General features: G+C 36.4%; 1 protein-coding gene across 1 annotated transcript in view; it reads right to left on the bottom strand.

The window, feature by feature from the left end:
- The window catches only part of PIK3C2G (phosphatidylinositol-4-phosphate 3-kinase catalytic subunit type 2 gamma), a 385,996-nt gene that overhangs the window by 152,541 nt on the left and 210,303 nt on the right, over nucleotides 1–23,152 (bottom strand). The window contains exons 19-21 of the mRNA XM_003816540.5: nucleotides 8,146–8,326; nucleotides 5,232–5,339; nucleotides 659–751 (exon numbers count right to left, since the gene is read on the bottom strand). Of these exons, the coding sequence (XP_003816588.3) occupies nucleotides 659–751; nucleotides 5,232–5,339; nucleotides 8,146–8,326 (382 nt within the window). The remainder of the gene's footprint in view (nucleotides 1–658; nucleotides 752–5,231; nucleotides 5,340–8,145; nucleotides 8,327–23,152) is intronic.

Below are 23,152 nucleotides of genomic sequence, written 5' to 3'. Positions count from 1 at the left end.
AAAATAGACAGCGAGAATTCACCAAAGATTCACTCTGAGATCTTCTTGCATGGGCTTGGCTGAATAATTGGCCAAATAAACTGGAAGACGGGCATATTTTTACTTTTTACCCTTATCTCCCTCTCTGTTCCCTGTTTCCTACGTGCTTATAAACCTGTTACTACCTTTTCTCTGTTTTTCCAATGGGATTAATGATGAAGACTGAAATGACCCATATTTACTTTTTTATTTAAAAAAAAACTCAAATTACTAAAATGAACAAGTGCTAGCAGGCAAGAATTTAATGTTAAATTAACTTATGTCATTTCAGTTCCAGTTAATTTTGATCCCAATTTAGTATCTAGACCAAAATAAAACTTTCCTCACATTCAACTTTATCTGCCACTTAAAAGCAATCATATCACTTCATTTACTGAATTATATTCTCTTAGGTTTTGCACTGAAGGCTCCCTGGCTTTGAGCCAGTAATGTTTGATTTATTGCCAATTGGAGTTTGGCACATACTATATATAATCCTGTAAAAAGGCAGACTCTAAAATAACTGAAAAACCTATGTGTTGTTGCTGGAGGAAAATAGCCACAACAATTTCTTTTTGTGAGTAATAAATCGATAGTTCTGTGTATGGAATCAATTTATGTTTTAAGAGCGCTACCATACCTTAAAAATAATGCTGATGTTTTTGCCCATCGGATTAGCATTGATGAAAGTAATCTTCAATGGCAAAGCATTAGATGTAAAATATGAACATGCCTATAGGAAAAGAAAAAGGGAAAACTAGTGAGCAAAATAAATCAACCCCCAACCCCCAAAAAGCAAAACTTTTCCCCAAAATCATAGCCCCTTGCAGACTTTGTTGTATGAACAAATGTAACACATATGAATAATTTTTATACTTTGGAACACAGAAACATACAAATTTTAAAAAATTTAGTCTATCAACTGGAGCCTTTACTTTGAAACCAAGAAGCCAGCTTTTTGACAGATTACAGATCTTCAACCATGTTTTTTCCTCAGTGAACAGTAGTGATATGTTTAAGGTTTAAATGAACTAAGCAGTGTATGAATATTGTCTTATGCTAGCTGGTTAGTAGATAAAAGTTAAAATTTTATTTTAAAAACTTTATTTCCTTTCCATTATTTCTACCTTGCAGAATACTTTAAGGAAAAATAGATAGAAAGTTAAGAAAGACTTGAGTTCAAATCTAAGCTTTATAACTAATTTGCTGTAAAATGGAGAAAGTAACCTCTCCCTCATACATCTCTGTGATAGATTCAGGAACTAATGGATATAAAATACCTTTTACAGTGCCTGACACTAATCAGGTACCTTGAAAAATCCTTACATTTTTCATTATCTTTTAGTTAATGAACATTTTCTTGTTTTTATAAATAGCAGTACAACGTATTTTGTCTTCTCATTTCCAGTAATTACACCTTCCATTTGCATTTTCAGCTTTGTGATGTTGACTACTTTTCACTCTACTTTCCTAGTTGCCTGTTTTCCTCTTATTTTCTTACAATTAAGCATTGAAAAGCTGTATGTCTTTAGGCTATTAGAGAGTTCATGATGGCATTGAAGACTTCACTCAATATAAAGAAAGGAAAAAGACTCTATGCTTTCAATTTATCAACTTAGTAAAATATGACATCAATGCATGTTGAAAGATCAGCTTGAACAACGTTATCTACAAGAAGTCTGAAATTAGAAGTTGAGAGAAAATATCTATTTCTTAACTGACCTATCAACACAAATCTAACCCAATATCTTAACTAAACACAAACCCTTGCTTACTGAATCATAAGCAAAAGTTTAAGAGATGGAAAATAGATATTTTCTATTTTCAATTTGAAAAATCGAATTGATTCAGTAAGCAAGGGATTGTTTAGTTAGAAATTGGGTTAGATTTGTGTTGATAGGTCAGTTAAGAAATAGATATTTTATAGATAAATGTAGATGTTTTATCTAGAAACAAAAATAGATATTTTATAGTTTTACGGGTGAGGATGCTTGTTAAGCAATGAAATTCTGTTGCAAAATCAGCTAATTAGGGATCAGATGACCATATATCATGGTATTGAATTAGCAAATTCTGTATGAGGCAAGAAATGAGTGTAGATCAGTGGTTTTTAAATTCTGCTCATTGAATATGTGGGGAATCTCTTTGAGTTATCCCAAGTTCAGGGAGGCTGAAGGCAAGGCTTAGCCTATCTTTTTAACTACCACCCAGAGACATTCTGCTTTTATTGTTTCACATCTTGGTTTTCATGTGAGGTATATATTTGAGTGATTGTCAAAAATATGTATTCAACAACTAGTATGCACATTATATGCTAAAAAAAGAAACACTACATCTACCCTCACAAAGCCTATTAAATTTGGTTGTACACACACACCCACACCCCCACACACACACATATTAAGTTGAAAATAATTCACAAGATAGTTTATCATCATTGAATGAAGCCACATTTTAAGAAAAAAATTTTCAGAGTTTAACTAGATCTTGAAGATTTTGAGGGACATAGATTAGCAAATAGACAGAAGCAAGGGTTTTCTAGATAGAAAGAGGCAAATGATAAGATATTAGATTAGAGTGATAGTTATAAAGTAGATTGGAATGCCCATGGATGGAAGAATTAATCAGAGTCTTAGAGGAGGATTTTATGGAGATGGTATAATAAGATAGAAAAGCTGGAAGAAAGGAAGATAGGCTCTCTCTCCTTGAGAAGCACACATTAATGACAGAGATCTAAAAATTAGTTGAAAAAGAAACCAGTAAGTAAATGAAATACCTGGTCCTTGTTTTCCCTAAGTAGTGGGGAAGAATTGCATTCAGTTCCTCCCACTCTCCCACTTGGTCCATCCTTTAGTGATTTAAAAGGAAATAGGGAATGGTTCATTGTGATTAATGGTTTGCGGGTAGGGGTGGGAGGCAAAGGTTGAGAATTTGTCTTATAAAGACAGTTTAGCTCAGACCTGAGCCCCTTGCTCTTTGCCTTTGAGAGCCACGCTTTAAGAAATGAATTGAGCCATACCTGAGTGCTTCTCCCCCGTATAGTTGACGATAGTGATAGAATGCTGATTAAAGGCTTTCCCATGCTCACTGCATTCACAGGGCTCCTTTCCAGTGTGAACTCTCTGGTGCACAATCACTTGTGAACTATAATGGCTCATACAATCATATAACAGCTTTCACACTATCATTGCATTTATAAGATTTCTCCCCACAATGGGTTGTCTGATGTACCACAAGACTGGCACTATAACTGAATATCTTCCCATACCCATTATATTTGTAGGGTTTCTTAACAGTGTGAATTCTCTGGTGTATAATGAGGCATGAGTTTTGACTACACATTTCCATGCTTATCATATTTATAAGGCTTTTGGCAGGTATGAACTCTCTGACACAGAATAAGACATTTACTCAGACCAAATGCCTTGTCACACTGCATTCAAAAGGTATGAATTTTCTCATAGTCAACAAGTTAAGAGCTCTCATAGATGGTTTCTCCAAACTGCTTCCATTTAAATAAGTTTTTTATATGACCCTCAGTGTGTAGGCTCTGATGTCAAATAAGACATTTAGTTTGAATGAAGGCCTTGCCACATTCATCATGCTTATAAGGATTCTCCCCAGTGTGGATTCTCCAGTAGTTGATAAGGTTTCTGTTGAAACAGAGAGCTTTTCCATACTCATTTCAACTGTAAGCTTTCTCACTTCTTTGTTCAATGGGACTGGAGGATAGATTCAAATGTTTCCCAAGATGGTGTCACCTGGCCATGTCTGTCCTGTTCATTGTTGTACCCATAGGTGCCCAACCCTGTGCCAGGCATAGCTAGTCAGAGCAAATGGAACCAGACAGTGGTTCTACTTGGGACAGCTTCTGCAGGAAAAGTACTGCTAACCGTAGGGTGCTATATAGGGAAGGAGTGTGGTCCCACCTGCAGCACTAGGGGTGGTGACTCCTGGGCAGCTGACCCCTGGCCCAGCCGGTGCACCTGCACATGCCAAACTTATATGTAATTTTAAGTGAAAAAAAAAAAAAAAAAAACACTCTTCTCCTTTAAAACAAGCAGCCAATAAAGCAAAAGCAAAAACAAACAAACAAAAAATACATGGACTCAGTGATCCCTGTTGTTCTTTCTACATTAAGGTACAGTGTCTTTGAAATGCTGAGTTCCTACATATGCGCAGCATTAGACAAGAATACTGCTGATGGTGAAAAAGTTGGGCAATTTTTTGAAAATTAGTAATGATTTGGATTTCAGCCCAGACAGACATATCTCAGTTTAAGGAATTTGAAGCCTTATTTTGTTATGTTTCAAAATATATTTATGAAGCATATCAAAAAATTTGCAGGGAGTCTTACTTGTGGCAAAGTGATAAAGATGATGGTATCAAGTTTTTAGCAAAACATTTTACATTCACAGTAATAATGGTCTAATTTTTCACCTAATTATTGGGTTTGTTTTCTTGACTGTCTTATGACTTCAGTTAGGTAACATTTATAGTCCATGCATGATAGCTTAACCTCTTCACTTTTAAATCTAACATATCTATAATTTTCTCTGTTAGTGTCTTTGTACTCTTGGGCTTTTGAGAAGGAAGATAATAAAGCTTATCAGGAACAAGGGAGAAAGAATGATTCTAAGTCAGAGAAGTGTGACTGAAGAGGTACCATATAACAGAGGATTAGGAAGAGAAGGCTTAGGAAGTTGTGAGTCTGACAATGCCAAGATGGGCTTTCCAGGCGTGAGTAAAATCACAAACTATATGACACACTGACATATTAGAATCAATAAATTTTAAATCGAATCAAAATAGAAATGTTGTAGCTAATGACTAATGTTCATGTACTAGGTATGGTTATGCACATAGTCTAAATAAACCATGAAATTATACCCAGCCTGGCATGGGGTCACCAAATCAATCATTTTTAATGAGTCAAGAAATTAACCCAGCAATATGTTCCTCTATTTTTTTTTTTCACTGAACTGATGGATAGTTTGTTTCCAAATAAACAAATCATATGATAAGGCCAATGTGATCCCAACTGGTCTTAGTGTATCAAAGGGAAAACACAATGTAAATGGATTCAGTTACTTTTTCATTAAAATAATTGCAATGTCAACTTAAGAATTCTTTTTGCCATTTCAAACATATACAATGAACTAAACTATACAAAACAGAAATATTCCATTAATCTGAGGAATAAGTTGACTTACATCGTGATCAATCCCTTTTATACATAGGGCAGGGTTCAGAGGAAGATGACAAGTATTTACATCTTGAAAGAACTCTTCTAGTCTGCTAATTTCTTTCTTCAGTGCCTCCTGTGAAAAATCATTAGAAAAAGGATTTAAGAAAATGTAAAGAACTTGACTTTTCCTTCAGGTTATAATTTTCTTCTATTGATTAAATGAATTCTTGAATTCAGGGTTACACACTTGGATGACTTTGGGGTCAGGCAGGTGAGGTATTCAGGCGTGAGAAGACAGTGGGCTAAAGACAATAGGGCATGTTGGAGAAATGGGAAACTAAAGCATGCATGCCCTTTCTAAAGGACCTCAAATTCAACTAAAAATAAAAACCAAACAAAGCACTGTACTGTTCAAACAAAACATAAAAGGGTTGGACTTGACATGCGTGGCCGCCAATTTGCAAACCCTGCTTTATGTAATTATTAACATGATCCTTTTCTGATAATTTTCTGAAATCTGAGTTTGTGACTCTCAAAATTACACTCAATAGTATAGTGCATGTTACAAAAAAAAATTACGTACAGTAGTAACAACAACGACAAAAATCCAATTGCATAATGCTGTCAGAAATGATAATATGTAGGAACAAATAGTTTACTGGACATTCAATGAGTATATTTCTGATATTTACTCTTTCCTACACTCCACTATACTCATAGTAGCTCAGATATCACAAACCACACCTTTAAATTGTGCATCCTATGACAAAAGAGATAGGAAATAATTACAATTAATCACAAAACAAACAAAGCTTCTTTTAGTCCACTTTCACGTATGCACGATGGAGTACTATCCAACCATAAAAAGGAATGAGATCCTGTCATTTGCAACAACATGGATGGAACTGGAGGTCATTATGTTACGTGAAATAAGCCAGACACAGGAAGACAAATATCACATGTTCTCACTTATCTGTGACAGTTAAAATTTAAAACAATTGAACTAATGGAGACCGAGAGTAGGAGGATGGTTACTAGAGGCTGAGAAGGGTCGTCAGTGCAGCAGCGGGCAGGGGGAATAGTTAATGGATACAAAAAAGTGTTAGAGTAAATTAGAAAGACTTACTATTTGCTAGCACGAGGTAACTATGGTAGAAATTTTTTTTGTGTGCATTTTAAAATTGAAAATTAAAAAACTTTTTGAGCCCAATGCAGAAGACAAGGATATCATATTAATAATGTTCACTCAGCTCTCAAGAGTTTCTTAGCTTTTACTCCTGGCTTATTGGCAAATAATAGAATCCACAGCTCCCAGAATCCAGAAGAGCAAGGTGTAGAGAGAAAAGTTGCATTACAGCCCTCTGTGTGTGTTGTTCTCCTTTGCCTCATCTATACTTGGGTTTGCCTGGCAGATATCATGGAGAGGAATCTCTGCTCCCTTCATTTAAGTAAAGTCTCTTCCCAGTTTATATAGTTATGCTTAATTAGTGCTTTTTTTAAGTAGAAAAGTAGCCATTAGGAACTTAAATTGTGAGAAATTATTATTTCTTAAATTGTGAGAAATTATAAATGCCTCTTCCACCTCTTCCTTTTCCTCTTCCTATTTTCCTATGTGAAGAGATGTTATCACAAAAGCAGCCAGTCAAGGCAAGATAAATATATTTACCTGAGTGAATAATGTCAATATCACTCTGGTACTTGAAGTGAATGATCAAAAAAATCACCAGAATTATTTAAGTATAATGTACATCTTAAACATGTGAGGGATTTTAAAACATAGGAGATAAAGACCAAACTGTCACACAAACTTCTGTAAATTTTAAATCAATTTATTTAACTTGCCATCAACTTTTTGTCTACCATTACAAAATAATTAATGGACTTGTAGTAACATTTAAAAAATCATAGAACTTTTTTTGGCATTGCTTATCCTATTATATGCCTTAAGGATCCTCTGTGTACTGGAGTCTATATATCTCCCATTTAAAAATTAATTCCAAACTTTTGCTTTTTTATTTTCCATTTTCTCCCAGGAAGGTGAAGTAGCATAGTTTCTGGCACTTCTACTAAATGAAGTGAGTTCCAGCAAGAAAAATCCTGGGCTGAGAAAGAATTCTGGGACACTTTGCCTACTACTATTTTTATATCATTTTGTTGAAAATTCTTGTTGATTTTAGATTATAAGTGGAGAGAAACTGAGTTCCCTTGAGGACAAAACTCATGTTTTGGTCATCTTTCTATCCTTAACCCCTAGTCTATAGTAGGTAGTTAATTATTATTGAATAATATTCTTAATACAATGAAAGAATGTCCCCTCTCTCCCTGCATCTAGAGTGTTGAACTTGAGAGAAACTACTTAATGGTGTATATCAGTATAGGGAACTAGTGATGCAGATAATTAAAAAGAGCAAATATTCTTCCAAGAAAAATAATAGCCAGGTCCATTATTATAAACACTGAGAAAGAGGCACATATTTTGACTAGTATCCATAGATCTTAGTATAAAAAGTATTACTGTTCTTAAGGCCATTGATTTATTTCGTTTAATTCATCTTATTTGTTGCGTGAAAAATGTCCTTTGCTGAGCAACAACAAAAACGTGTCCTAAAACGTCTCCATGAGTCTGAATTGTGCCGCCATATTGACGCGATTAGTTTATCAGGCTTGTTTAGTCCAACTGCCTATAGGTTGGTCTTTTCTTTTCAGGTTCTCTCTGTGTGTCACATGGCTATTTAGGTCAAAAAACCATGTCCTGGTTGATAGACATTATCATTAACTTAAGAACAGTAGGTGGGGAAAAAAACTTGACTAAAGTAATTGATTTAAGTATCTTCTGTTTAAGTGTAATCAAGGAATTTGCTTTGCAAACAATGAAATTAAAACTTAATTTAAGCCAAAGTTAAAAACATTACTACCTGAATATTAATATTTCAACAAACCTGTCTTTGATGGTCACTGGCAGACTTGACTTTTTCCCCAATATCTCCCAGAATTTTGATAAGTTTCTGCTCCTTGGAAAACTCATCATTCAAGGCTTTACCTGCACAGAATTGGAGAGCAGCTAGTAGCTTCTGATACCAGCTTTTAAAATAAGCTTCATTTTCTGCATTTTTTAGCAGCCTGAAGGAAAGAGAGAGAAAAAAATTCTTGTATGTAAAGCTAATTTTTTAAACCACGTCCAGCCGGAACAATAAGTGCATTTCAAACTAATCTGTATTTGGTGGCTTTGGGCAGTTTAACAGCCTAGAATGGGAAAAATGTTGTTTATTCGTTGACAGTCATCAAGTTCCATCTGATAGTTAATGAGATTCCAAGAGTGAAGAATCAATAAGAGATCTGCCTTTCTTCATTTCAATTCATAACACATCTTTTCTCCTTTCAGTCCTCTTAATTCTGTAACACACACTTTTCTCAAGAACATGCTTTTGAAATACCTTTAGAAATAGTTTTTATAAGTGACTGTACTATATGGAGACTCAAACATCAAGCCTAACTTTTTCTTGTTTCCTTCAAATGATAATATCCCCGCACTGTCACAAACCACAAAAGGTGCTGTCTTTTTCCGAGCACCTCCCCTGGACTACCTGGAGGAAGGTATTGTCAAGGCAAGAGCATGGTTTTTTGTTTTCAGGCATATCTGGACTCAAATCCCAGCTCTCAAACTTACAAATTACTTAATTAGGCTGAGTTTTTATTTATTTATCTTAAAATAAGGTAATTCTATAAAGCTATAGAGCTGTATAGAACACAGAATGAGGCAATGCATTTGTAAGTGCTTAGCACAAAAATATTAGTTCATCCACATCTCATAGCCTTCCCAAGTCAGCTTCTGTCTCTGCCTGGAAGTCTGCTCCTATCATGAACATGGGAAGCATAAATCACGACGAAGTGAGAAAACATTGCAAGATAATGGAGCAACAACTAATGTTTGACAATTTTACTTTCTATTATACCCTTAAAACACTGAAATGGAATTTAAAAAGACTAATTTATTTGCACCTTAACTTCTCTCTAATTGATTCTTTTAATCTTAACTGGTCTTTAGTTTTTGCCTTCTCTGAAAAATGATTAGCATTCAAGGAACTAAAAGATAATTCTGAGAACTAAATACTTAAAAAAAAGGATTTTTAAATATATAGATGTGTTTTATTCTGCATGCCTAATTTTGCATCTCTGTCCAATGTGTATTATGTTAGAGATACTCTAACAAACAAATTATTTTTATTCAATGTTTTCTGTTGCTACACATTAAAGTTAAAAATTAGTTGAATGAGTTTGCAGTTTTTTAAGGTAAGGGCCTGTTCCTTTGTCATTATTAGAAGCCAACTTGTCTTCTAGTACCTCTTTTATTTTCTCAAAGGAAATACAAATTTTGTGTGAAATAATAGCTCTTATTTACTTCTGGAAAGCATTTAAACACACACACACACACACACACACACACACACACACACACACACACACACAATACCTCAAGGGACTAAAGATGTATCACTGGTAAAATATCCTCTATTGATACTTGGTTCTTTTCATTTTAAGAAGAGTAGCAGTGAAAAATTTTCCTACTCATCCCTATGATGAGATTTTGAAATGTCAAACAAGTAATAAATGGACCACATAATTAATTAACTGGAAGCTCTAAGCAAATGCATGTTGCATGCATGTGAATGCAAAGCTGCAGATGCAGGCATGCACTTGTAAAACTTGAAGATGTTTTTTGCAGAATTGTGTACTGCTCAGATTCTCACAGTGCTTTGAGCACAGTGGTAATGTACCATTTTATAGTCTACATGGGATTCATCGGAATAGGGAGTGGATCGATGGAGTATTTCTATATTGAATATCAATGTTTGTCAGCACTTTCATACACTTTGAATATTGGGCTACTTGTTTTTTTTTAAGTATTTTTAACCTGATCTAGTACATAAATATAACTCTATGACTACCCAACTGCTACATACGTGATAGAAAGAAAAGTTAATTTACACAGACAAAATCAACAATTTTTTACCAAAATAATTAAAGAAATAATATATTTTAGGGTTGGGGTTATAGGGACTGTCAGAATTGTTCAGTTAATTTGTACGTATAATACTCTTATTCCTTATTCTATTGAAATGAACTTGTTCACTCATGAGCAATGTATTTGCTTCTCTCTGGTTCAAGGAGGAAAACCTCAGTTTGATTCCTTGCTCAAAATAAAACTGAGCAGGGGAGAGTCACAGAGATAACATGTGACTATATCCTAAAAAACATAAAAGCTAAGAAAACTCAGTGTATTCTGTTGTGATTATTTTCCTTGGAGAATATACCTCATTCAAACCCTGCATCCCTGCCAAGATTACATGTTCTCCTGGTGAGATGTGGTTCAAGATCCATGGCTTTTTACTCGATGTGTAGAGAGTTTGTTTTTGTACACTGCAGAATTGAAATCATAGAGTGCTGGAGATGAACACGAGAGGTCAATTATTCTATTCCTGTATTTTCAGGCACAGACACTTTAAATGACAAGAGAAATTAACATGCCCCTTAACTTTAAACAACTACGGAAAAGGCTGAACTACAAAGTTTTGGGTGGAAGGTTACTCAGTTGTGTGTCAGTGACCTTCTCTATAAGGAAGCAGTAAATCCTAAATATTGTAGTTTTTATCCATTGCCTCTGTCTATAAGATTGTAGAAGATAGCTGGCCACTCTCTTTTAAGGTTTACAGAAATCCTTTTCAAAAGATGCCGTAACCTGGGAGAGGCAATATTGCTTATGGCAAAAATGTTTAAAAATAAAAAGTTTAAGGTCAAGGGACTGAGAAGTATCAAGTAAGACTTGCTATTAAAAGACTGGGCTTTTAAGATGCAGGCAATGTGATTTTGCACAAACTGTGAGGTAAATCTTAAAATGCCAGAGACCTGTTTACCCTAATGTCTGCAATATCCAGCTGTGATTCAATTTGGTATTATTTTGTACACATGCCTTAATGCTTTATAAAGTGTAAGTTATGACAACATTAAAATGAGGATGAATGCATAAAATCTAGATGATTAAAGAAGATTTTGACAGTATTAAGTTTGGTAGGCGGTAAGGAAGAGGGAAAGAAACATAATCCAGGTGACTGAGCAAATTTTTTATAGGATGTCATGGAGGTATTTAAGTTAAGTGAATTACAGTGGACTCAGAGATACAGAGATAGTCACCAACCTCAGCTAGCATAGAATGGAGATTTTTCTTGAAAATTAGAACTTTTCTACATTTCTTCATGCATGTCGCTGCTTCTGGTCACATGATGAGGGACTTGCTAGAGCCACAGGAAAAGTACAGATAGTTCATATTCCATCAGTCTACCAGCAGGACAGAACAGAGTAATCACATCATCCCAGCCCTCTTTGCCTCATAAACTCATTCAATCCAGGCCTTAATTTTAGTTTTCAACAGCAGGATATTGCACATCTCAGGGACTGTCCTAGAATTTTACTCACATGTGTATTTTCTGTGGGTCAAGAGAGGAAACAACATCCAGTAACAGAAAAGAATTGAGCTACACAATAGAGATGAGTGATTTCAGATCACTCCAGGGCTTCCCCTTCCCATTTCATCTTGTATATTTTGCTACTTTGTTTGGGCTGAGGTACGTGGATCAGGAGACCAATTTTTAGTGAGCACAGGTGGATTCCAGAATATGACTTTTTCAAGTGTATTTAGAACTCTGGGACAAATAAAGAATACAATTCAATAACTAAAATATAATTGTTAATTTTAAGATTTTAGTAGTGTGGCTAGGAAATCAAAAGCATGCCTATTTAGCGTTAGCAACTTTATTTTACCTCTAAGTGGCTAGGAGATTTATTTAGTATTTTCCTCAACTGAGGAACTTGATACGTTATACAATCCTTGCAAAGATAATTGTTTTTTCTGACTAGCCCGTTTTTAGAATATTGATTTGCTCTTTCAGAAATAGCAGCACTAACTGTTGAATTTTGCATATAAAGAGCATTATATGGGGCAAGTCTGCAGATAATGCAAATTCCAATCAGTATTCTGCAATATGTGTTTATCAATAAATTACTTCATAACAACTCAAGTATAAAACTATTCACAAAGGAAACAAGTTCAGAAAATGATTAAATCCATACCCTAGATGTTGTATATATTTTTAGAACACTTAAATATATGAGAGGAGCCCATAAGGCATGAAACTGACTTGGTTTATACCCCTACCATAATTTATGAGGCTAATCATTCTGATAATTTCCAAAGTAATCTCTTTGGAATGTTATATATTCATGATATTCCCACTGTTCCCACACTGTGTGGTAGATTTCATTATTGTTCCCAGCTCCATGTTTTCTCCTTTGTAGAAGATTATACCTCTAGACTCTTTGTCATGTGACTTCCAGTACCTTCCTGTAGGTAGAATTTACTTCTTTATCCCTTGTCAGATTGGTCATGTGATTTGCTTTGGTCAACAGAATGTGACTGGATGAAACCTATACTCATGTCCATGGAGACGCTTTAAATGGGCTATTGTGATTTGGTTTGGCCTCCGGTTTGGTTTAATTTTGCCTCTCCTTTCTTCCTGGAGAACAGCATGTCCCAGTAGGAGGCTGTTCCTTTAGTCCTGGAATGAGAAGACAATGTGGAGCCAAGCTGAGCATTGATGCACAGTCAGGTGGAACCAAGCAGGACGACAGCAAGTCTGCAGCCTGAGTCCTACATGAATGAGAAATAAATCTTTGTTGCCATAAGCTACTGAAACTGTGGGGCTATTTGTTGCTATGGTAAAAACTAATGAATATGCCAACTTTCTTTGTTTTTCTTTTCTTTTTCCACTTGTTTGTTTGAGTTGCCTTTAGAATGGAAAGCACATTTTTTTAAACATTCTCGGGGGGTATCCCTGAGGATATTTTGGGGCAAATCTAATTACTGAAAATAAACCAAAGTCATCTGGAGCCAAGTCTGGTGAATTAGATGAATAGTCAATTTGAGTATAATATTTCAGATAAAAAAAAACTATAAAAGTAATTAACATGTCTTTTTTCGTGGATCATAAAAAGTCCCAAAAGGTATTCCAAAAATGATTTGATCCAGCTTATTTGGACATGTATATTCTGTGCCACTGCTAAAATTCTATTGTTATTTTATTACTACTAACATACTTCTTGACTCACTTAAAAGTGTGAATAGGCCTATGTACTATCTGTTGCTTTGTCTAGCCAAGTGTCTGAGTATCTGATAGGAGACGCTCTCTGAGTAAAAATGTTACAGTACTAAGTGCAACAGGGCAAAGGCAAACTTTTTTAGGGTTTACATAACACAGGGCTAAACAAAGGGTCTGATGGCTGAGGGCAGTGAAGGAGATGGTACATGTGGCTGTTCTTAGGAACTAAAAACTTCAGCTCTACCCTAATGGTAATATTTGAGGACTGAAGTGGCTGAAAAGGGGCCAATGGCTTTGGATGAGGAAGCATCTGTATTAGCATATTGAGTGTTATTTTCCCTTGTTGCTCTGGAGTTGGCTACCAAGACCTAAGACTGAAGAAAAGAGATAATAGTTATCCTATATTTCAAGAGTGTTGCAAAAATTGACAACAAGAAGACAACAACAAGTAAACGAAAAACCAACTGGGGGTCAGATAACTCTTCAAGGGTTATTAGGAAATGGATAAAATGGCTATGTGCATTATCTCCTCTACATATTTGCAGGTGGGGGTGTTTGAGAGTCATGAGTCATTAGCCCAATGAGGAACAGAGTGAGTCCACGATGTCCACTTATCCTTTCAAAGTCCAGTGGGGAAGGAAACTCAATCTGAGTCATTTATAGTGATTTGAGTGTATGCAATAAGAGACTGTTACCCCAGTTTAGACTTCTGCTCTGAAAGAGAGTATGTTGATTTTCCCTAGGCTTCTGTGAACATGAAGAAAAAGCAAGGCCAGGATGGAGAAAAGGGGGGGCAAAGAAGCAACCTGCATTCTTGCACCCCTGCAGTTTGACAAAACAAGGGTTTGTAGGGTGGATGTTACTCAAGGTTTAAATAAACTCATAAAAGGTAATTATATGTGCTCCACTCTTTTTATAGGTAGAGGTTGAGCCAGAGCCAAATCTCCTGATGGGGAGGTTCTCCAAGGCTTCCCAAAGAACTCACCCATGGTAACCCCAAGGTAGCCAGCTTTGACCGTGAACCCACAGTGGGCCTTGGTGGAGAATCTGCGCTCACAGAGAGGGGATTGCAATTCCTGCCCTATCAAGTGTGAGGGTCACTTTTCTCTTTCTCTTTTCCTCCCACTCTTAGCTAAGAAAAGTTACAGCCAAAAGAGAAAGAGAAGAAGAGTGAAATAACAGATCATATCTTCTATTCCTAAGCTAGATCTTGGCTAGTATTGGAGTCTAGGGGTGCGAGGGTGGCGGGGGGCGGGTGGATGGGGTGGGTGAGGTATCTGTCAAATTAGAGAAGAAAATGAAGTTTTAAATTGGACAAGATGGGTTGAAGTTTTTTCTTGTCTAAAAGTATATATGAGGAAACTATAGAATCTAGCCTGGTTTTAATTAGGGAATGTGAAAGGGAAAAGGTAGTATTTTTTAAATCGTTAAAAGTTTTGAGACCTACTATGCTCAATCAGTTTAACAAAAACTAGCCAAGACAGTTAAAAATCTAAGAGTCAGAAAGAAATGTGCAGCTTCAGGAAATGTCCTGATTGCATTGCAGGCGAGAAAAGCCCTAAGATGCAGAATAAGGGGGATCTTATTCTGGGGCAGTAGAATTTTGGGGAACCTTGACCCAAAACTCTTGAGAGTTAGGCTGAAATCATTCTCTTTGCCTCTCTTTATTCCCTCTCCACCACTTAATCTTCCAGATCTGGGCTTATTTTGTTTGATTTCATTTGTGGATGAGCATGGCTAAGCAATGAATTGTATTAAAAAAAAAAACTTGTTTCTTTTGCAATAGGTTATTAACACTGCATATATATGAGTATATAGGTATATATTTACTATCACAATTAGTTGTCATGATATTTAAGTAAAATCCTTAACAATTATGGTCAGTCACATATTTAATGATAAGCTTAAAATTAGCTATAGATGGTATCTGTTTGCGTAAACAACCTACAATGAAGAGTTCTATTACACAACAGTGTTGCACTCAGGGTCAGCTGGTAGCTATGGAGGGAAAAAACTATGTTGAGCAGATAAGTTTCCCTGAAGTTTCCTGCATCTGTAATAAGAAATCAGAGCTCCTTGCATTCATCTCACAGAAAAACATGGTCAACCCGGGAGCCTGATGCAGGATAGGTGAGCCCCCAAATTGGTGATTAATCTGGGAGGGATCTTCACCCAGGGAAGAATTCAGGCCAGGTGCAGTGGCTCATGCCTGTAATCCTAGCACTTTGGGAGGCCGAGGTGGGCTGATCACGAGGTCAAGACATCGAGACCATCCTGGCCAACATGGTGAAACCCTGTCTCTACTAAAAATACAAAAAAATTAGCTGGATGTGGTGGCATGTGCCTGTAGTCCAAGCTACTCAGGAGGCTGAGGCAGGAGAATTGCTTGAGCCTGGGAAGCAGAGGTTGCAGTGAGCCGAGATTGCGCCACTGCACTCCAGCCTGGAGACAGAGTGAGACTCTGTCTCAAAAAATAAAAAAATAAAAAAATAAAAAAATAAAAAACTCAAGGGTGAACCAGAGGTGTTAGCAACTTTTATTGAAGCAGCAATGTAGAGCAGCAGCAGAGGTATTTCTCCTTGCAGAGCAGGGCTACCCATAGGCAGTGTGCCCAGACTAGCAGCTCAGAGGCAGTTTTGCAGTCATATTTATATCCACTTTTAATTATACGCAAATTCAGGGGTGAATTATGCAGACATTTTTAGAAATGGTATGGTCACTTTCAGGTCATTCGGTTGCTGCCATGGAAAGGAGCAGTAGCATTTGGGTGTTGTCATGGCAATGGCAAACTGACTTGGCACACACACTTACAGAAAGCTTCTTCTGCCCCATTCTTGTTTTAACTAGTCCTCAATTTGGTCCAATGTCTGAGCCCCACATCTGGAGTTAAGTCTTGCCTCCTACCTCAAGGCTACATGTAAATACATAAAACTCCTTCCAGCCTACTCATATGTTAACATGTAACATATGTTCACATGTTCCAGCCTACTCACACGTTAACATGTAACGTGTTCACATGTTAAATTTATCAAATAATGGGGTTTAAGAGAAGGGACTGTCCTGTTTACATTACAAAACACACTTACTGCTTTAGTGTAAGTTATTTTATTTATCATTTTTCTAAATTAAGCACTCTGCTGTGAATAGCTTATAGTGACCCCTCTCTCCCTCCCTCACTACACTCCGTATATGCTTGTTAATTATATAAACAAAAGAAACAGGTGGAATTTTAGCCCTGTGCACACTTTGGAAGACACAGGTATCTATGAGGCCCTCCTGTATCCCACCTCCCTTTTCGCTCATTCTGGTTTTCTCCTTTCCTGATCCCCAAGAAAGCCTTGGCTCCAGCCACTTCTACTTTGTCAAAAACTCCACCTTGTTCTGCTCTCTTCTGTGGTGTCCTGGGCTTCCAAATAGTCCTTGTCCTTCCCACTCCAGCTGAACACATTCCCTGAGTATAATTATACTCATATTCTCAGTGGGATAATATTACAAGAGCATGGAGCTGAACAATACTTTGAGGAAATTTCTCCCACCCTTACATTTGTTAGGTGAGGACACTGAGTGATCGAGAAATTTGGCCAAAGACCTGTGACAAGAGCCCAGCTTTCTGGACAACAACTCAGGGCTCCTTGCAAAGCACCATGTTCTGTGTTCTAAAATCCACTGAAACGTGATTTGAAAGACTGTTTTCTACTTTCACCAACTCTGGCAAGAACCTGCATGCTTTGGTTCTTCACTTTCCTTCTCTGTCAAATGTTGGCATTGGTGAGGTTTAGTAAGCTGCCTTCCAGTTCTGGGGCTCTATAATTTTATTCTTTTATGAAATTATCAAGCATTTACTCTGTGCCAGGTGTTTCTGAGCATTTTGCATAGCTGTGTTAGGCAATCCTTACCTCAGCTCCAGGTCATATGATTTCTTCCTTCTCACAGATGAGGATATTGTGATTCATGGAGGTGGAGTAAATTGCCCAAAGTCATCCACCCAGTGGACTGGGGATTTAGATCCAAGTGTGTCTGACTCCCCAGCCCTTGCTCTTTAGCCTTATGCTGTGCCACCTCCTGATGTCTTAACATGGACATCATGTTAAGGGGTTAGTTAGCCCTTAACCCCTTAGCCCGAGAGGGGTTAGCCCGAGACTCTTATGCAATCTAGGAATTATCTTCTGCCACCTTCCTGCCCTGTTTTCCTTTAATTGTTTTCTCTTGCTTCCTGGTTCCTAACAGTCTGAAGTCTCATGTTCTCCAGGTTGCCTTCTTTCTTTCCAAAGGCTTCCAACTTTATATGTATGTATGTGTGTGTATATGTATGTATGTATATGTACTTTATATGTATGTATGTGTGTATACATATATGTGTGTGTATTTTATACACACATAGATATATTTTATATATGTATATGTATATATGTATGTGTGTATATATAAAATATATATATATACATATATATATATATATATTTTTTTTTTTTTTGAGACAGGATCTCACTCTGTTACCCAGACTGGAGTGCAGTGGTGTGATCATGGCTAACTGTAGCCTTTACTTCACAGGCTCCACTGAACCTCCCACCTCACCCTCCTGAGTTAACTGGGACCACAGGCTTGCACCACCACGTCTGGCTAATTTTTAAATTTTTTGTAGAGGTGGGGTCTCCTTGTGTTGCCCAGGCTGGTCTGGAACTCTTGGGCTCAAGCGATCTGGCTTTGGCCTCCCAAAGTGTTGGGATTACAGGCATGAGCCACCATGCCCAGCCTTAAATATAACTTTGTGTGAAATATTGATAAACAGGGATATTTTTCTCTCCCTTACACAGCCCACTAAAATAATAGAATTGTGGAATCTCTTCTGATGATGCAAATCATACACCTGCCTCACTTCTCCTCCACCCCTTCTTCACTTGAGAAAGTGGGACCAACATCACAGTTTCAAAGGGTCTGGCCTCCTTGGTTTATTTAGACAAATGGCAGTGGGTGGCATTGGGGGAGTAGATGGGAGAAGAGGCCTCATTGAAAGCAACACACTGATTGCATTTGCGAACCTAAGAATCTTGATGAACTGTGCACATGCAACAGATGTGCTTGAACTACCCATTTTAACTGGGCCTGGGGTTCAAAATAACTCAAAATGTAGCAGAAAAGAAATGGGAAGTCTCTAACATCAGCACATGTGCTGTAATAAAATAAATTTTGCTTGACATATAATTAATGCTGGAATCCATGCTCATGGAATTTTAAGTTAGTTCAATAGGTGTCTACAGTTTCCCTTACTCTTTGAAAATGTGGTTCTGAACTGAGTGCCCAGCTCAGTCCTTTTTTTAAAAAAATTCTCTTTTTTCTTCTAAATACCCATATAGCTACTTTAAAGGCAATGTAAGCATCTTTTTCATAAAGTTTCCTTAACAAAATTTCTTTTAACAGCAAGGCAATTCCTTTGCTATATGAATGTTTCATAAGAATAGCAAACTAATAATAAAATTCCCCTTTACCCCTCAGCCTTTTGTTCTTGCACAGCCCTCTGGTGAAAGCTGGATAATCATCATATTGCGCAGTGAACAATTCATGTGTTTGAACACAGCTGGAGAGGCAAGTTTATAGGTGCAAGGCAAAGCTGGCTTTGAAATACCTAGTTTCCCTGGAACCTCAGCTTCAAATCACAGCTGGGGCAGGTGCTTCTCCCTTCATTCTTCGGAGTCACAAACAGTGAGGTTCATTCTGTAAAGGTATTAAAGGTTCTCTGGGACATTATCCATAAGATTTGGAGTTGTGTTTGATGTCCTGAGAAAATTTCTGCAACATTCTCGTTCATTGTCATGAAAGAACTTGTCCCCTAAAGTTGGCTGGGACCATTTAATCCCATTCATTTTGGAAACTCAGTAAGAAACTGGTGTTGTTCTATGAGGCCTCCACAACCTACCTGGCTAATTTCCTGTTGACTTATGTTATGTAATTACCTATCCTTGTGCTAATTTTCTGTTGACTTATGTTATGCTGTTGTTGCTATTGTTGTTCAGGTTGTACCTTATAGGCAGGTATAATTGTCCTGTTCACTCTATCAGTTCGTTTCAAATGCTCTCTGTGTAACTGTACAAGCAATTTAACAGTTCCAACCTCAGCCTTCCCATTTGTAAAATGATGATAATCATGTCTGTCCTGTCATTTCATCTATGTTTTTGTTTTGAATTATGTCCTCTCCCAAAACTCATATGCCAAAGCCCTAACTCCCAAGGTGACTGAATGTAGAGACAGGGCCTTTAAGAAGGTAATTAAGGTTAAATGAAGTCATAAGACTGGGGACTTAATCCCATAGGGCTGGTGTCCTTATGAGCAGTGGCAGAGAGCAGGAGAGCACACGCACACAGAGAAAGGCCATGTGAGGACGCAGGGAGAAGGTGTCTGTCTGCAAGCCAGGAAGAGAGGCCTCACCAGAAAGCAAGCTTGCTGGCACCTCGATCTTGAAATTCCAGCTTCCAGAACTGTGAGAAAATAAATTTCTGTTGTTTAAGTCACCCAATCTGTGGTATTCTAGGAAGCCCTAGCAGACTGATACAGTTTCCAACTTAGAACTCTTTTTTTTTTTCAATCCAGACCATGTTCATCTATTTATAAGATAGCACACTTAAATTTTCCTAAGGCATTTTAACCTTAACATGTCTGATTGCATCATCGTTCTCCCCAATACCTGCTTCTTCACCTGAATTATTTATCTCCATGAATAGGATGGCTAGACTTCCATCACCCTAACTAAAAATGAGGCTGTTATCCTTGGCCCTTCTCTCACCTTCATCCCCAACATGAAGTTTTCTACCATGTCCTATTAGGTTTACCTTCAAAATAGCTCTCAAATCTAGTTTCTTCTTTCTGTCATTGCTGACAGAGTTTAACTGGGGCCTTCATTTCTGGTACTCAGTTTTCCCATTACCTGTGAATTTTTTCCCGCCCTCTCTTCCTTTTTTACTTAGTCTAATGAAATCTAATTCTAGGGATTAAAATCACCTAGCCTTCCCCGGGATAAAATAGAAAATCCTTAGTATAACAAACAGAGCACTTCATGATTTGTTTCTCTCGGGTCTTTAAGTCTTATCTCATATTTCCAATCATGTTCTTCCACCCCAAACATAAAGTACTACCCTTGGTAACTTGAATCTTTTCAGCTTTCTCAAGCTGTAATGCTTTTGCCTTGCCCTGTCCTCTGTATCTGAAATGATGCTTCTATACAACATCTGTGTATCTTTTAATGTTTAACTTAGCACATTTTCTAAAAAAAGCTTCCTTGGATTTCAGGCTTGGGCAGGTATGCATTATCCACCCGTGTAAGGATGAAGTACTTTCCTCTATTCGTTGTTCTTATTGACAGTTATTTTTTGCTTTTTAAAAATCGTGTTTTAGTTTTTTTCAAACGTCTTTCTCCTACTAGATTTTAAATTCTTTCGGGACAGAACTGTAACTTTACACCCTGTGGCTCAACAGTTTCTCCTTGTGACAGAGTAGGCAGTTAATATTTCCTGAATAAATGAATTAAATACTACTAAATAAATAAATCCCATCTTCCTAAAATTTCTTTTACTTATTGATTAAAATTTTGGAATATGAGCCCAAACTAACCTAGTAATAGCTTGGGAATTATAGAATCCTAAGTAATTACATTTTCACATGGTATTTCCTTTAATTGCCTAAGAGTTTGCATATTATACATATACATGCATATACTTAAAATATGTTTATTAATGTAGACATTAATTACAAACTGATTAAACTTAATTTATATTTGAGAATTTTGAAAGACTCCAAGAGAATACCAGAGTTTCTCTATCATATTGTGATTTGAGGATTCAGATCATGGGGAAAAATTTGGTGGAATTATTACTGTTTAAAAATAATTACATAACTAAATGAACTTAGTTGTTGAACCCCCATCGTTGGTAAAGTTACTTTAGCTAAGAATCATCCCACAAAGTACTTTTCTATCAGATAAGCCATGTCATTTTAGAATTGGACATTTTTCATCTCGGGGGAAAAATTACAAATGTAAGAAAAAATGGTGTGTGTGTGTGTGTGTGTGTGTGTGTTGGGGTGGTGGGTGAGATTGAGAGAGAGATTCTATTTAGTTAAGTAATCCAAGCATTTATCTCTAAAGAATTTTCAAAAGCCTGTTGTAAGAAGTTTAGATTGGCTGCTACTAACAATGTTGGTGCAAAAAAAGTCAGACTCTAAAACCCAGTCTTATTTAAGATATAAGCAATTATAGCAATAACGAAAAAAGGTGGCAATATCTACCAAAGTTAAATTCGCCTGTAATAATCTATCGGTGGCTTTTATTCTTATTGTTATTTTCATTTTTGTTCCTCTTTAGAAAAGTCTTTTCACACCGGACCATTAGGTTCTTGTGTTCTTATGAGATTCTCCCATCATAATTATACTTTAAGAAAAGTTTTAAGAGCCTTGCCTTAATGAGACTCTTCTCTGTCTCTGAAATCATCAGTAGAGGTTGGATGATAGTGCTTAAAAGGCAGATAACTGAAATTGCTTTGGAATTAATTGGTTAGCAATTTTCTTTTTTTCTGATCGGAAAAAAGGACAAATATTTACTGTTCACATTTCTTAGAAAATGGCATTAACTCAACCAGAATTTGAAAATCATTTATTTGAATTATGAATCAAATATTTACATGCTCTATCTTTAGAAGGATTCTATAATACTGTTCCTAAAATAGTATTTTCCTCTATGTTAGTATTTTATGTTAGACAAACTCAATAATGCTTAACTCTTCTTATTTTTATGCTTTAACTTTTTTTCTTGTTTTCTTGATTTCAATTAGCAACAGAAGAAATTAACTGGCTTATTGTAGTGCTTTTCTAATTACTTTGTAATGATTTTTTATTTTCACAAATTGGGAAAATAGAGTAATGAGATGGTAAATTTTTGATGAATTTCACTTGTTTTCTTTCCCAAGAATTCTGGAAAGGTATAAATAGGGAATTCAGCAAGAGAAAGTCTCCTGTTTTTACATGGTAAATTCTGCTTCAGGACGTCTCATTACCAGTTCTGTTTCTGTACTGGTAATGCCTGTGTCAATTAAAAAATTCTAGTATCAGTTTTAAGGCCTTGAAATATAGGCAAAGAACAGGCTAAGGAGTTGGCTATATCTGAGTTGGAAACATGGTTGGACCATTTAAAGGCTGTGTGACTTTTGGCCCCTGACTTAACTTCTCTGAATCTCAATAGTACCTAATGATACTCAATTGACAAGGTTGCTGTGATAATTAAATGATATAATTTAGAACAGTACCTAGTGAATATGTGATATTAATATCTGCTCAATAATAATAGTAGTTGTTGTTCTTGGTATTCACAAAAATAGGCAGTTTGAATACTAGCTCAGATTGTTCCAGATTTCATAAATATTTTTGCTGTGTGGCTCATTTTACCAAAAATGTTTTGCCAAATATGACCCAATGAAAAACTTAAACTTTCCTCCATCAAAATAGCTGCTAAATTAAAAGTATTACTTATTTTATACTGTTTAGCCCACATGCTCTGTTTGCCAAAAACAATTAAGAAAAATGGCAGAGTGCTTTCTCAACTGTTTAAGACAAAACTGGTTTCAAGGATATTCAAGTTCTGTACCTTCAGTTAGTTTCATGTCATTGTCAAAAGCATCAGTGAAACAACTACTGTAATAAAAATTAGAATAAATATATAATAATCATAACAACAATAGCAGTAATTGAAGTCAAGTCACCGCTGTAAGAACAGTAATAGAATCAATTCAGCAGGCACTCTACTGCAATGTTACTC

Source organism: Pan paniscus, chromosome 10 (genome assembly GCF_029289425.2).
Source record: "Pan paniscus chromosome 10, NHGRI_mPanPan1-v2.0_pri, whole genome shotgun sequence".
NCBI lineage: Eukaryota > Metazoa > Chordata > Mammalia > Primates > Hominidae > Pan > Pan paniscus.
This window is presented reverse-complemented; position numbering and strand designations above follow the sequence as displayed.